The following is a 15,182-nucleotide window of genomic DNA, read 5'->3' as shown; positions in this document are numbered from 1 at the left end:
AACCAGACGCACAAAATGGCCAAAAAACTGAGTTTAAGATGTTTAAGTTATTTATTGTCAACGAAATTACAGAACAATAAATGGCACTTACTCAGGGAGCTCAAAGCCGCTGTGTGCGCCGCCATCTTGAGCCTTTAACTGAGCCATTTAGTTGACAAAATTGAATTTCATTTTCAACTACAAACTGCTGATACCTGTTTAACTCTTCCATTAATAAAATAAGCAAATATAGAATATAAGTAATTGACACTTTATAGTTAGTTTTTACGTATATAAAAAAACTTTACACCAAATAGGAACACACCTCTTGTCATGTTACTGAATCTGTTTTATTGAGTGTGTTGGAAGACACAGTGGACAATACTGTACAATATATCTTTCCCCAGATGGCCTCATCATTACAGAAGATGAGCTGACCTCCCTCCCCCTGGTCAAAGTGGTCCCCGACGGCCAGTACACAGGAGCCAAGCTCAACACCGTGGTCCGCATGCTCCGTGGCCTACTGGAACAGAAGATCCCCCTGCAGGAGTTTGAGGTACTTTGTAGTTTTTTTGGGGGGTTTTTTGGAAGCTTGGAAGTCCAGCATGCGGCTATGCTGTGCCCATGGTTTTGTGTTGGAAAAAATAAAAGGCTGAAGAAGAGTTCTAAATGGGCTGTTCCGTATAGTCAGAGGTCGGACTAGTATCTAAGTGTTGTTCCTCGCAAGTGATCAGTAATAATGTCTCTCCTCATTTCTAAGAGTCTTTTTGAAGAGGTGGAACGCCTGCTAGATTACAGCTGTGTAGGCCCCATACAGAGTAGCTCTCACAGGCAGAATATAAGATTTATAGATGGTGCAGAAATGTACATTGAGTGAACAGCTGTACAATCCCTTTTCTTTTTTGTGAATTTTATTTTCAGTAAATGCTTGTGTAATTTCCCTGTTTCTTTCTGGATTATTTTCAACAGAATCTGCAGAATTTGCAGCCACTAGATGACTGCTTGATTGGCCAAACCAAGGAGAACAAGAAGAAGAACAGATATAAGAACATTGTCCCCTGTGAGTGGTGTGAAATCATGTTGTCATATCAACACATCACCATGCCTTTTATGTGCTTGTGAGAACTATACCGCCATTAATGCTTACGGTTTAAATTTGAAATTTGAAATGAGAAATTAACTGTTTTTTTCATGTGTTTATTTCCAGTTGACACCACCCGCGTAGTCTTGGGCAAAGATGGGGGCTACATCAACGCCAACTTCATTAATATGCCAGTGAAGAATGAGAACTTCATGTATATCGCCTGCCAAGGGCCTTTGCCCACCACTCTAGCTGACTTTTGGCAAATGGTGTGGGAGCAGAAGTCCAACGTGATCGCCATGATGACTCAGGAGGTGGAGGGCGGAAAGATTAAATGTCAGCGCTACTGGCCCGACACCCCAAAGACCGCCGAAATGGTGGACGAGAGGCTTCAGATAATGCTGGTCAAGGATCAGCACCTGGACAATTTTGTTATCCGCCTCATTGAGGTCAAAGACATCCAGGTAGTTTTTTTTTGCTTGAAAGTGGTTTTGCTTCTCATCATTACATTACATTATTGGCATTTAGCAGATGTTCTTATCCAGAGTGACTTACAGAGGTCACAGTTTTTACATGTTATCCATTTATACTGCTGGATTTTTACTGAGGCAATTCTGGGTTAAGTATCTTGCCCAAGGGTACAACAGGAGTGTCCCAGCAGGCAATCTTTTGGTTACGAGTCCTGCTCCTTACCACTATGCTACACTTACTATAAAAATTATGGTATATATACTGACAAGGTGCTCTTTAGTTGTTTGAGGCAAACACTGTGTTTGTGTTTTCAGACCAATGAGGTTCAGCATGTCACTCACTTGAACTACACTGGCTGGCCAGACCACGGAACACCCACCCAACCAGAGCAGCTGCTGACGTTCATCTCCTATATGAGGCATATCCACCGGTCAGGACCCATAATCACCCACTGCAGTGCAGGGATTGGCCGTTCTGGAACTCTTATTTGCATAGATGTGGTTCTGGGCCTCATCAGCAAAGATGCAGATGTAAGTTTGATGCGTAGTACTTTAATGAACTCTTACAGTATATTTCAACCAGCAGAGTAGTTTCTCCTCTTAACTCCTGGTACTCCACAGAGCATACATGTTATGTTATGCTATAGCTATGACTTTCCAAGGATGACTGTTTGCAAAGGGAAAAAGGCAGTTGCCCGTGGTCTACTACAGGTCTACTAAAACTTAATGTCACATTAGTAAATACATACATGATGGAGTACTCAAAGCTACATTCTTTTGTTTTTTTTCAGTTGTCTGGTTCTTTCCTTACTGATGCCTTATCAATTTGTTTTGTGGCAGTTTGATATCTCAGATGTTGTGCGTACTATGCGGCTGCAGAGACACGGAATGGTCCAAACAGAGGTAATATAACTGTAGCCTTTATTCATCATACTGGTAATATCAGACAGTGCTTAAATACAGAGCAATGCACAAGATTAGGAATACAAGTATGCATAGTTTAGACTGGGATCTCTACTGAAAACAATGTTATTCTTTTCACATAATTTCCACCATATTTTTAACTATGTTGTGTTGTACTCATTTCACTAAGCATGTCCTCTGATGTAACATTGTCTGTAGACCCACTGTGCGTATTGGCTGTAGTGGAGTTCTGTATCATTTTGTGTGCAGTGCATTATGGGTAAATGTTTTTATAATATGACAATGAAGCATGCGGGATGGGACTTTGTAGGATTAATTGTTTTACTCCTTGGTTACCTTCCCCACAGGAACAGTACATATTCTGCTACCAAGTGATCCTGTATGTGCTGCGGTGCCTTCAAGCGGACGAGAAGATTTCAGGATAGCGGGTAGCGCTCATGAGCGCCCCAGTGAGACTTACCTGTGGGAGTAGCACAGTGACACTGAGGTGTACGCAATGGTACAGTTTAAACAAATGGAAGCTTTTGTTGCTGAGGGTTTACAAACATTTGTGCAAATTTTATAGCTGGCCTTACAACATTTTGCTCCATGACTTTGAAGTAAATCCCAAGGGATTCTGTATAGATTTTTTTTTTTTTTTTTTTTTGCTTTAGTTCTCTCTTGGGCTGCTGCTCTTTTAAAAACAAATAAAAGTTGATTTTATATGTGACATATTCAGCAGTAAAAATGCCTTTTATAAATTCTTTGAAATTAAACAACTATAAAGGTTATAAATTAATTCATATCTTATAAGGAACAAAGATCATACATGTATGTATTTTAAGCTATAAGATGCGAAAGGTTGCCTTGACAGAATACAACGACAGTATTTGCTTTGTAAATCTATTATTAATTGCCGACTGCCAGTGGTAATCATGAAATTAAAGTGTATATATTTATCAGATGAAACTGTGGATACATTTGAAATTGTTATTTACTGGACTGTTTGCAATTTGTAAATAAAAGAATATCATGTCTTCCCTCTTTGCATTGTTTTTACCTCAGTTAACGCAACATGTTTTGTGTGACAGCTGTGTGACAATAATTTGATTTGAATATGATGAAACTGAAATTGAATGGTATTCTCAGGATGAGACTGCACCGTAAAGGCAAATTTTGGAGAGGGAAAGAACTCTGCGAACCCTAGTTATTATTAGCAGATTTCAGGTGAAACATGGTGCTGTTCAGACTGACTACAAAGGGATTGGTAGCTGGATACATAACGAAATGTGGCAAGTGAGGATTTTTTTCTTTGTATTTTTAAGAAATGATACTGTTGGCAGAAAAGTTGGCACACTTGTTTGCAAGGAGTTGAGTTCTACACAAAATATAATCTTTGACATTTTTTACCAAGATAGTGGTAATTTGGAATTTGTAAAGTTATTACACACAGTGTAATGGTTGTGATGCAGTGTAGTGGTTGTGATGCAGTTAATCTTTACACAACAGTTTTGCAACACCAACAATGTATTTGTTTAAATCTAATATAGTCACTACAACATCCTTTTTCAGTCTGTTCTTCTAAACTTCCAGACACTGCCCATGTAGATCAATGCATTTGCAACATTTTTAGTGGAAATGTTTAATGGCCTTTTACCCCCATACACAATAAAATCTATTCCATATACTTAATGATTCGTTTCATAGAGGTAGTCATATCTGCTACATACCGGCCTCCTTGAAAACGCAGAGAAGCCAATCATGAGAACACCTCACATCAGTGAAGATATTTAGATAGAATGAATCATTTTTACATGGGCAGATTAGACATTTGGACTTTTTCCCAGACAGTGGTATTACCCTTCTCTACTCATTGCAAAGAGTGGCACAGCATCCTCAAAGACCAAGGACTGGGGCTCTTTCTCATCCAGAACCTTTGACAGCACTGTTACCATCTGACCGGCCCTTATATCCACGGGTAAGGGTGCCCCCTACTTGCTGACTAATACATCTAGCAGCAACCTGGTTTTCTTGTCTGACAAAGGCAGATGCTTTTAGATTATTCAGCTGTATGAACTCTGAGGCAGAGAGGGGGAAACGCAAAGAGAGTTAAAACGCCCTCCCTTTGCAGTTGACACCAGTGTTTAATCATTGCCTCAGATCATGGTGTAGCCATGCAGTTTTCAGAGCCTACACAGGATCAATACAATTGATCTTAAGCATGCCCATTAAAATGAGTTAAGTTTATGAATTCTCTAAAAATGTCATACATTCTGGAATATTTCAAATTGGAACATAACACTCCAAATAAATGTCACATTTTCTAATGGCAGCTCAGTCGATATTTTGTTATATACCTGAAACAATGCATATCTTTATATGACTCCTGTTGTTTGTTGGCAATTCATAAGGGAAGTGCAATTTATGGATATATCTATATAACACGTGTCCTCTATCAATTTAGGGGATTAGCAGTTGCAAGATAAATGTTGGGCTAAAATTGCATATCACGAGGCTTACATTTCCAGGTCATCGTTTCATAATGGTTTGGACCACATTTACAAAACGTCATAAAATCTTTGTGTCTCCGACATGAATTTATATCTGAAAAAACCGATACAGTAAAACACGGCCGATATGGCAATGGATTGGGTTCATTTTGCACAACGCATTCCTGTGCCGTTTGGTATGTCCCTTCGTGATCACCGTACGACAGTGTTCGGCAGTATGGCGACTTGCATGTAGCAGCCACGCTGGTAATGGGGAGATGTTTATAAACTGTACATTTTAATATAGTTTGTTATTAGAGAGTGAAATAAAAACTTAAGAGCGATCATGTCGGGGAGACACAACAATAAATTACCAACAAATCTGCCACAGTTGCAGAACCTTATAAAAAGAGACCCCCAGTCCTACACGGAAGAGGTGAGTTATTGACTGCATTTACTAGCTGTCTTGTAAGGTTAAACTGTACACGTGAAGGATTGGGTTAAGCTTTTGATACAGCTGCGATTAATTGTTTACCTTACTTGGTAAGTTTCGTTAACAAGCTAGATAGATGGCTGTCTAATTTCATATTGTTGCCGGGTATCCTTTTAGATTTGTTGTTCCACGAGAGCTAACGTAGGTGGGCTGATGACTAGCTAGCTAGCTAATTAGCTTCACAAATTCATCTGAAATTGTTAAAATCCACTCTGAGTGGATCTGACGCTTAACTACTTACTCCCGTTACCTAGGAGAAAAAGAAATAACTGTGGAGTAACAGGCTAGCTACAGGAATATGCCACGTTCTATCCATTACAAGTGGAGTGGCGGGTGAAAATATTATATGTATTTGTCAGTTTTGTAAAAATGAAACCTTGCTGAACTTATTTATCCATTGATTTACGGATCCTGTAGTACCAAAACTGCACCTGTGCTTAGAAAAGTTGACAGTGATTTCAAACCAGTGCACTTCCACCATCTGTTCCACCGTTAAGGCGGCTACCGTAGTGAGATGTGGCTGTCATTTGCTAGATATTTAGCTGCAGTTATTGATTTAATTTTGTTGCCTGTCTTCCTGTCAGTTTCTGCAGCAGTATCGACACTACCAGTCCAATGTTGAAGTCTTCAAGCTTCAGCCTGACAAGCCCAATAAGGAGCTGGCAGACCTGGTCATGTTCCTTGCCCAGGTGAGATATCTTTCCGCTTGCCGTTTGTTCCTGCCTGCAGTCCCATAAGCCACGTGATGTTTGTTTTGTCAGTTAACTTTACCTTTACACCAAGTAATTGAAAGAAGTGATATATGCATTTCATTTTACTGGGAATCCCGTTTGCAGGTCGGGCACTGCTATCAAGAGCAGCTGTCCAGTTTTCCCCAGGAGTTGACAGAGCTTCTGCTAAGTCACCATACAGTTCTTGAAAGTGACCTGCGGATGGTAAGAAAAGCTTGTGAGCATATGCCACTCTATGTACACATTTAATATGTGTAGATTTTGTGGCTGGATTATTCAGTTGTGCTTCCTGTCATTTTCTTTGGTGTCAGCAACATATCTGTCATCGGCTAAAGGTATTCAATGTGGTAAATACAGCTAAGAGGTTTCAGTGAGTAGCATAACTAATAAACATGGTGAATAGGTAGGTGGTTTCTACCATGTTGTTTCTGTTTGTGGTGAAAATAGGTATAGTGGAATCCTTGAACAGAGGGTGATTGAATTGAAGTGCTCTTTATATATGATATTTGGACAGGGGCATATGGACATTATATCTGGAAGGTTATAGGCAGTTTGAAATAACTGATGGCAATTTGTTAGCTTAATACAATAAGATATGGAAATACATGTAAATCATAAAGTTTGTACGACATACAGTCCAAAATGTCTGTACTTATTGTAATTAAAATTCTACGACTGGCACAATTAGATTTTACATTGTATACATTTCCCTGTTTTGAAACATTACATTGACTGTTAAAGTGTTCTGTGAGTCACCAAGACTTCTTCAGAATGAAAAAAATCTTTCTAAAAAGTTGGGGCTGCAACTTTTACAAAAAAAATTACACTATTGTGATAGACACCTCAAAGCTTTTAAAGGAAAATTATGTTCAAAAATAGCAATAGACTCAAATGTCATGCATTGATGCAAGGACAAGAAGTTAGAGCTCAAGCATTCTGCAGACTTTCAAAAAAAAGAAAATAGCTGCAGTTTGACAGAAGCCGAACCAGTCACCGGTAATAATAATAACCTCTTTGACAAAAGCCTAGCCTTACTTGTAATCGAGGTGGAAATGAGTTCATGTCTATTTATTGGGAATGTCAGTTGAAGGCATTCATTATGCTGTCTCCTCACCCTCTCTCCCCAGACTTTCTGCAAGGCCCTCATTCTTCTGAGGAACAAAGACCTCATCAATCCGACGGGCCTGCTGGAGCTGTTCTTCGAGCTCCTTCGCTGTCACGACAAGCTTCTGAGGAAGGTCCGCCCCCACCAACCCGTCCACGCTTAGTCGCTGCTCAAACTCCCAGCATCCCTGGCTCACGCTTTTCTCCTCTGTCTCTCCTCAGACTTTGTACACTCACATCGTGACGGACATCAAGAACATCAACGCCAAGCACAAGAACAACAAAGTGAACACCGTAAGTGCTTGATTTGTGCGTCCTCTTCAGTCGAGGGTGGCAGTCAACCTGGGATATGTGTTCCCTCGTAACCCAGAGTTCTGCCTTTCCCAGAGCTTGCAGAACTTCATGTACACCATGCTGAGGGACAGCAATGCCGTGGCCGCCAAGATATCGCTGGATGTGATGATTGAGCTGTACAAGAGGAACATCTGGTGAGTGGGTTGCGTCAGAGCCCAGCAGCTGTTGGAGTGATCATTGCCAAGAGAAGTTATACAATAGATTTGACAAAATTATCTACTTTTGGACTACAGTACAAAGCATAATTTTGTTATGTATATAAAATACATATACGCATATTATTTATATACGTATATGTATATTTGAGTGAATGTATGAATACCAGTGCATGTAATTTATTGTTCAATGTTTCAGCTTAAAAGCAATAGCGTTATATAAAGCATATAATCTAGCTATATAAAGTAGAGACCTTTGTGGCTTTTATTGTAATGTCGCAAGCATTAAGGAGTTGCTGTCTGGTGTCTCTGTGCCGGTAGCCTTTTTTAATATAAGTCATGATGGCCTTACATTCTGATACATATTCTTTCTACAATCAAAAACAATTCTACAATCTTTCAAAATGCGGGTGCTAAGGTATAGATCTCCCATTGGCTCCAAACTGCTGGCTAGAGGGGGTGGTTATTATTTTCTGTTTATTATTCTTTGAAAACATACAGCAATATTTGGCACAGGATCATATGTAAAAGTATATAGCAGTGGTACTTACAGGAAATATCAGCAAATCAGCAATTTAACTCTAAACAGTCAAGAGCAATATGTACTTACATATTCACTTACAATTAACTCATTATGGTAATTATATTTCCATTGATTTCATCTCTCCATTTTATATCCAGGAATGATGCCAAAACAGTTAATGTTATCACGACAGCATGTTTCTCCAAAATCACAAAGGTACTGTTGCACCCTCACCCTCCATATTCATATCATTTTGTTTTTTGTACTCTAATGTTTGTCTGAAAGACTGTAGGACCTTTTATAATGTGTTGTTTGGAGTAAATATTATGTCACAGTCAATTTTGTTCATTTCATTCTTCTCTATTCAGTCTTGACACACTGCAGACTGCACTTCAATGTCGTATTCAGACTGATTGCTTTGTTTGTCTTCACACAGATTCTTGTGGCAGGCTTAAAGTTCTTTTTGGGCAAGGATGAGGATGAGAAAAAAGACAGCGATTCAGAGTCAGAGGTATGTTCGAAACATGCAGAGTTTGGGCGGTTGCTGCAGAGGAGACTGGTCATTTGTAGAGGCCGTCTTTGAAAGATGATTGAGGCGTCTGGCTGTTGTAAAACCTGTCTGTGAAAGATGACAGTCATTTGTGAAGACTGTCTGTGATGGATGATGAAGGAACGGGGTCAGTTCTGAAGCCTGTCTGTGAAATATGGCAGAGCAGTTGCGTCCATTGCAAAGCCTGTCTTCTCTGTCTTTAGGAGGAGGGCCCTTCAGCAAGAGACATCATGATCAGGTACTCAACCGGCAAGAAAACCTCCAAGAACAAGAAGAAAATGGAGAAAGCCATGAAAGTCCTCAAGGTATGAAGAATTCGATGGAGCCCTCACCAGATTGGCTTTTATGTTCCATGCTGTCCATAATGACCTTTTTTCAGTGTTGGAGAGGATATGCGTTTATTTGTATTTTACATCATTCTCCCACTTGACAGAAACATAAAAAGAAAAAACGAGCAGAAGTCTTCAATTTCTCTGCCATACATCTAATCCACGATCCGCAAGGTAGGGCCTGTCCAGCACCAGTCACTACATCCACATCACAGTGCATGTACATTAAATGTGTGGATGCCTTTCAGATGGAGTGATGAGTCAGTTTCTTCCCCATTAAAGGAATAATTCTTTTGTTTAGATTTTTCTGAAAAGCTGTTCAAGCAGCTGGAGGACTCCAAGGAGCGCTTTGAGGTGAAGATAATGATGATGGAGCTGATTTCCCGACTAGTGGGAATTCATGAGGTAAAACCCCTATGAATCTTGACCTCTGATTGGTTGTCGTCGAGAGCCGTGATGTATGTAGCACAGGCTTTGTGTGGTTGTTAGCACTTGGACGCTAGCTTCCACAGAGTACAGTGTGAGGAGGAAGACACGTAGCATTTTGGATGCAGTGTCACCTGTAAGTTGTCTAGCAATGAAGTGGATGCCGAAAAGAAAACATCCATGTATTTACACTCCTGTTCGTTATGAAGATGTAATGAAATTGTGAAAACTGAGATTTTATTAACAGTATGTGTCCCCCCCCGACAGCTTTTTCTCTTCAACTTTTACCCGTTCATACAGCGTTTCCTCCAGCCCCACCAGAGAGGTAAGACATCGGTCCCTTCTGTGTAAGAGCAGCCCTTAGCCTCTTAACTGTTAACTGAAATGACCTAGAAAGGTACCTAATTTTTTCCATTTTCTTTCCCATTTAGAGGTCACCAAAATTCTCTTATGTGCTGCCCAGGCTTCACATCAGCTGGTTCCCCCAGAGGTATGCCCTCATCTCTGACTGAACTCATTTTAACAGCTTGCGAATGGATCTGACCTAAGAGAGAAATGCAGTTGGTTTCTTTCTCTGTTGCTGGTCAGATCATGTCCAGGAAAATGAAGGCTTCTCAGTTATATGGTTACCCGGTTATGCAATTCCATTGATACTGGAAAAATTCAAAATCTATTATGTTATTCCTATACTGCGGACTTAACTGAGAAACTAAGTTAATATGAGATCAAAACCCAATGCTGTCCATCCTTTATACCATGCTTTGTTTTGCTCTGCTCCACCTCTGAATTCTTTCTGTGGATTTTAGCTAATGTCATTTTCAGATTTCATTGTTATTACTTGTTCTTTGAAAAGGAATTTGTTATCATTTAAATCATAATTACGGACTCCAAATGATTAGCTAAGATGTGCATGCTGTCCATTTTTCATACATTGCAGTGATTTGCATTTTAGTTGGTGGAATTGTAACATATACCCATTAGGAATGGAGGTCTCCTCACTGTGAAATTGGTTCCTTCCCTTACATATGCACATATACCCAAACTGTAAGGAACAACATGATCAACTTGTTATGCTATAGAGTGACAATAGGGTAATGATGGTCACACAGCGGGGGTAATGTCCTTATGTCACTTTTGCAGGTCATTCAGCCTGTGATCATGACGATAGCAAACAACTTTGTCACAGACAGAAACTCAGGTGAAGTGATGACTGTGGGGTAAGTGGCTTTTCATGGCTCTACCACAAAATTCAGCAATAACCATGTGTCATTGCAGTGTCAACATGAATTACTGTATATAGCAGGAAAACATCTCGGTCATCTATTACTTGAGACTGCCAAAGCTATTTCAAGCAGTTTTCTCTTCTACCTGTTTTCTCCTCACAGTCAACATGCTTGTAATCCATGTGCAGCACAAACATTGGGCTGTAATGTTTTCTTTTTGCCTTTGTCAATGTACATCAGCTGATATAGCTTTAGAGCAGCTCCTCCTCAGGCGATATGATACAGCTAAGAAACATTAGCCCATACCATCTTGGCTCATTTGGGCAATGGTGTGACCCTTGTTCCTGTTCCTCTCCCTCCTCTCCCTAGCATCAATGCCATCAGGGAAGTGGTGGCCCGCTGTCCCCTGGCCATGACAGAAGACCTGCTGCAGGACCTGGCTCAGTACAAGACTCACAAAGACAAGAGTGAGACATGTTTTACATGACTGTGCAAAGGGCCCCTTGCTGCCATGATCACAGCAAGGCCAAGCTGTACTTAAATAATACTGCCAAGGACAGTTTTCTGAAATATTATCAGGAACTTAACTTTTGCAGTAGTCATTGTTTTAGAAATACGTAATTTAAGTGTAAAATTTCCAAATGTCTGAAGAAGTCAGTACAGAAAATGAAACTCAGGGAAAATGTTCGTTCGGACAAAGGAAGCACACATCAGAGCAGTGTTCTTTATTTTAAAATCCCTGATCCCAGAAACTTTCCAAAGGGTTTACTTGGGCATATACACCTGTGTAACATTTTTTTGGGTTAAATGCGGATTTTTCTGGTTTGGTTTCAGATGTGATGATGTCATCTCGAGGGCTGATCCAGCTGTTCAGGAGTTTGAATCCCCACATGCTGCACAAGAAAGACAGGGTGAGGACGACAGTGTAATGTACACCAGCTCTCAACATGGGGCCACTTTCAGACATTTCACTTCAGTTAATTTCAGTCACATTCAGTGGATGGGCTGTGAAATCTCCTCTCATGGTTATTTTCAGCACACTTTGTCTGACACAAATGTTTTGCAATAGCAGTTGCTGGAATTTAATGTAAGGTTACCCAATGTAAATGTGTTCTTGCCAGGGGAAACCCACTGAAGCCTCGGTGGAAGCTAAGATTCAGGACTACGGGGAGCTGCAGGCCAAAGACTTCATCCCTGGGGCCGAGGTCCTAGAGCTGGAGGGGGAAAAGGATGGAGATGAAGCAGAGGAAGGTAAGGAGACGGTACTGTAAGTGTGAGGAGCTTCAACTGATGAACTGTTGAAGCTTTTTCTTACAGAAGTCATCAATATGCCTACTTAATTGTCGCCCCTCCACATGTCTGCAGAAGAGTGGGAGAGCGCCAGTATGAGCGAGGACGACGACGATGATGGAGAGTGGGTCGATGTTCACCACTCCTCCAACGAAGAGCAGGGTGAAGTGGTAAGCGCCGGTTCACCGGTCGTGCGTTTCCTCGTTTTGTCCTTTGAGCCGTGTGCCGCGCGGCCCCTTTGAGGTGTGTAATCGGCGCGTGTGTGCGGGGGGCGCGTTTCAGGCGGAGAAGCTGCAGAGCATGCCCGTGGAGGAGAGGAAGGCTAAGGCGGCCGCGGTCAGCGCCAGCCGCCTCCTCACGCAGGACGACTTCAAGAAGATCCGGCTCGCCCAGATGGCCAAGGAGGTCAGCTCCGCCCCCGGGAAGAGCCAGAAGAGGAAGAACGTGGAGGACAGCGATGACGAGAGCAGGTGTGTGCATGACTTAGAGGTCACCCCCACCCCATCCCTGTTACGGGGTATCTGCCTGTCCCCACCGGCTGCTTCTGCCGTTTGTTACCTACCTTAGCCAAAGGGCTCATTTTTACACTTCGGGTGAGTCATTTTATAGGTGAATCATTTTTCTATCAACACACAACACACATTGACCTGAGCTTGTTCCAGATATATCACATAGGCCATCTAGGCCATTTTGGTTATGTCTAATGAGAAAAGCAGCAGATGCATACCAGATATATTCCAGGTCAACATTAAAGCACACACAACCCATCTTAGACAATGCACAAAATGGAATTGTTTTAGTTTGTTAATTTGTTTTCAGATTTCTTTTCAACTGTTTTCTGCTGAAAATTGCTAAAACCGTAAAGGCAACTTAAGTGCCTTAAGAAAAAGAGAGCACCACTTATTTTTTCTTAACTGCAGGTAAGCATTAAACAGAGGAAAATTCATACCAATACCTTTTGCAGTGGTGCACTCCATAATGTCCAGAATTTGTGGGCTTGCATAACAGAAACATATTGACATTGTGATTTTTCAATACGTGATTACATTAATGATATGGATTTTCCAGAGGGGAGCTGCTCACACTGAGAAATATTGAGCGTCTGCACAAGAAGCCCAAATCTGATAAAGAAACACGTCTGGCGACAGCTATGGTAAGCAGAATCTGAAAAAGAATTCATTTCAATAAATCTTCTGTTAGCACTCCACTTAACTGTGGCGTAACTGTGAAATGTGTGCTGTAAGGCCATTATGCAAACAAATCAGAACTTCTTGTAACCTGATTTATTTTGTAAAACCTTTAGTTTATCAGACTAAAGTTTCTAAAGCCATAAATCCATATTTATCGTGTCATTTAGAAAAATTGTGATCTCTGAAGGAGCGAGTTGAAGATGATGCTCAGAATCCATTTCAAGGTCACCATGAGACGTGCTGAAATGCGTGTGCAATACAGTGAATTTCATAAAGACACATGCATGTGTAATGGAGAAAAGGAAATCTGACCTTGTGAAATAGAGAGCCTCTGGGGTTCTATGTAATGAGATGGATCTGTGTTAAAGCAGTAGATAGTGAGCCAGAGGTTATTAAAGAATCAAAGTGGGAGGAGATGAAGATCTGGAGAGGTGGCTTAAAAAGAGGAGGTGGGATAGGACGCGGAGAGCAGGTGGCCTGTTAGCGAGACGTCCGGAGCCCCGGAGGCATCGGATGCTACCAGATGGGGCCAGGTGACAAGAATAGAGGGAGGGAAGATCAGGTGGGGACAATGGTGTAAACAGGCTAGCAGACTGCACAGCCGGGGACGTCAAGAGCCTACATCATCAGCAGCTTTGTCCTTAGAGAACACTGCAAGGGCATGTAAGGTAGTACTAATAATGGGGACGAAGAGAAGGGGAGGAGATGGCAGAGAATAGTTTCCATGACATAGTGAATTCAGCTTGGGGATTTCCAGGAAGAGGGAGGTTTTACATATGATGCTGAAAGAGGTGTTGGGGAAGTTCCTTGCAAATTGTATTCCCAGACATTTTTAAAGTGGCAGTTAAAACAAATTGCAAGGCACTGGAATGCCAGTTTATGTGCTAAAAACCAGAAAAATCCCTCTCCCTTTCCTAAAGTCAGTCAATGCAGACAAATAAGCAGTGCAGATGTGTATGAGGTTACGCCCACGTCACATATTGTTTCAAATATTTACACAGTACTTTAGAAGTACATAAGACAGGTTATACATATTTGATACGGCATTTTGTTCTTTCTGTCTTCTTGTACAAAACATGTTTAGGACAGCCAGACTGAAGTCATGTAGTTGCACAGAATGGCACTGTCCTCTAGGGTGTTTTCCATAGCACTCACTCATAATTAAGCTAAATGATGTACCCTCTGTGCAAAGCTGACTTTTCTCTCCTGGTGACCGTCTGCACACTCCCTGGTTGTCCACAGGCTGGCAGGACGGATAGGAAGGAGTTTGTGAAGAAGAGGAGCAAGCTGAACCCCTACGCCAGCACCACCAACAAGGAAAAGAAGAGGAAGAAGAACTTCATGATGATGAGGCACAGCCAAAACGTCCGTACCAAGAACAAGCGGTCCTTTAGAGAAAAGCAGGTACACGACTGAACCATGCGTTACTCTCCGTGAAGAGACAACGCTTAAGCAGCCATTAAGAAAGTTACTTACCATTGCGTGAAGTTTGACTGTAGTGTCCTGTATTGCTGTGCCTCATATAAACCCTTTAAAATGCTGACTTAAAGAAATGTTCATTACTGACTATTGGCCAAATGTTAAATTATCACATCACAAATGTTTTATTTTAATATAAAAAGTATTGCATTCCTTACGTAATAACTATTATAAACAGCGTTATTTTGATGAATGGTTTGTTTCAGCTGGCCCTGAAGGAGGCTCTCTTGAAAAAGAAGAAACAGCACATGAAGTGACCTCTCTGATGTAAGAGTTCCGGGAACAGGACCCTAATATCACGCAGAGTGAGAGCGCACTGAAGAAAATCAGCTGGGCAGCGCTCCCCCAAAGCAACTGTTTTATTTTAATATGTGCCTCAGCCTTTGTGCTTACTCGCACAACACCGCCCCCCC

The 15,182-nt window shown here is 41.2% G+C and overlaps 2 protein-coding genes across 6 annotated transcripts in view; both read left to right on the top strand.

Annotated features, from left to right (window-relative positions):
* ptpn13 (protein tyrosine phosphatase non-receptor type 13) overlaps window positions 1-3,442 on the top strand; it is a 68,031-nt gene extending 64,589 nt beyond the window's left edge. For 4 of the 5 annotated variants that reach the window (XM_036528273.1, XM_036528275.1, XM_036528274.1 and 1 more), the window contains 6 exons: window positions 387-535; window positions 949-1,039; window positions 1,187-1,524; window positions 1,846-2,061; window positions 2,371-2,433; window positions 2,802-3,442. In XM_036528273.1, coding sequence (XP_036384166.1) covers window positions 387-535; window positions 949-1,039; window positions 1,187-1,524; window positions 1,846-2,061; window positions 2,371-2,433; window positions 2,802-2,879 — 935 coding nt within the window. In that variant the 3' untranslated portion in view covers window positions 2,880-3,442. The remainder of the gene's footprint in view (window positions 1-386; window positions 536-948; window positions 1,040-1,186; window positions 1,525-1,845; window positions 2,062-2,370; window positions 2,434-2,801) is intronic. The other variant, XM_036528276.1, reaches the window with a different exon arrangement.
* A 1,717-nt stretch (window positions 3,443-5,159) lies between these two features.
* On the top strand, window positions 5,160-15,182 carry sdad1 (SDA1 domain containing 1). Its single transcript, XM_036529327.1, has 22 exons — window positions 5,160-5,358; window positions 6,000-6,104; window positions 6,252-6,350; window positions 7,274-7,384; window positions 7,473-7,544; window positions 7,638-7,738; window positions 8,441-8,498; window positions 8,719-8,793; window positions 9,036-9,137; window positions 9,266-9,335; window positions 9,463-9,566; window positions 9,855-9,912; window positions 10,019-10,077; window positions 10,728-10,804; window positions 11,180-11,277; window positions 11,645-11,721; window positions 11,932-12,061; window positions 12,176-12,270; window positions 12,383-12,570; window positions 13,169-13,253; window positions 14,533-14,694; window positions 14,976-15,182. Exons 1-22 carry the CDS (start codon window positions 5,269-5,271, stop codon window positions 15,024-15,026), a joined length of 2,067 nt encoding a protein of 688 aa, XP_036385220.1. The 5' UTR covers window positions 5,160-5,268; the 3' UTR covers window positions 15,027-15,182.

The sequence above is a fragment of the Megalops cyprinoides genome, chromosome 5, assembly GCF_013368585.1.
Source record: "Megalops cyprinoides isolate fMegCyp1 chromosome 5, fMegCyp1.pri, whole genome shotgun sequence".
Taxonomy (NCBI): domain Eukaryota; kingdom Metazoa; phylum Chordata; class Actinopteri; order Elopiformes; family Megalopidae; genus Megalops; species Megalops cyprinoides.
This window is presented reverse-complemented; position numbering and strand designations above follow the sequence as displayed.

What these genes read in the sequence shown, in the direction of transcription:
- sdad1 (XM_036529327.1), top strand. Translation starts at nt 5,269, where the DNA reads ATGTCGGGGAGACACAACAATAAATTACCAACAAATCTGCCACAGTTG. An exon ending in CCCAGTCCTACACGGAAGAG is followed by an intron (nt 5,359 to 5,999) that starts GTGAGTTATTGA and finishes TCTTCCTGTCAG; the next exon opens with TTTCTGCAGCAGTATCGACA. An exon ending in GACTAGTGGGAATTCATGAG is followed by an intron (nt 9,567 to 9,854) that starts GTAAAACCCCTA and finishes CCCCCCCGACAG; the next exon opens with CTTTTTCTCTTCAACTTTTA.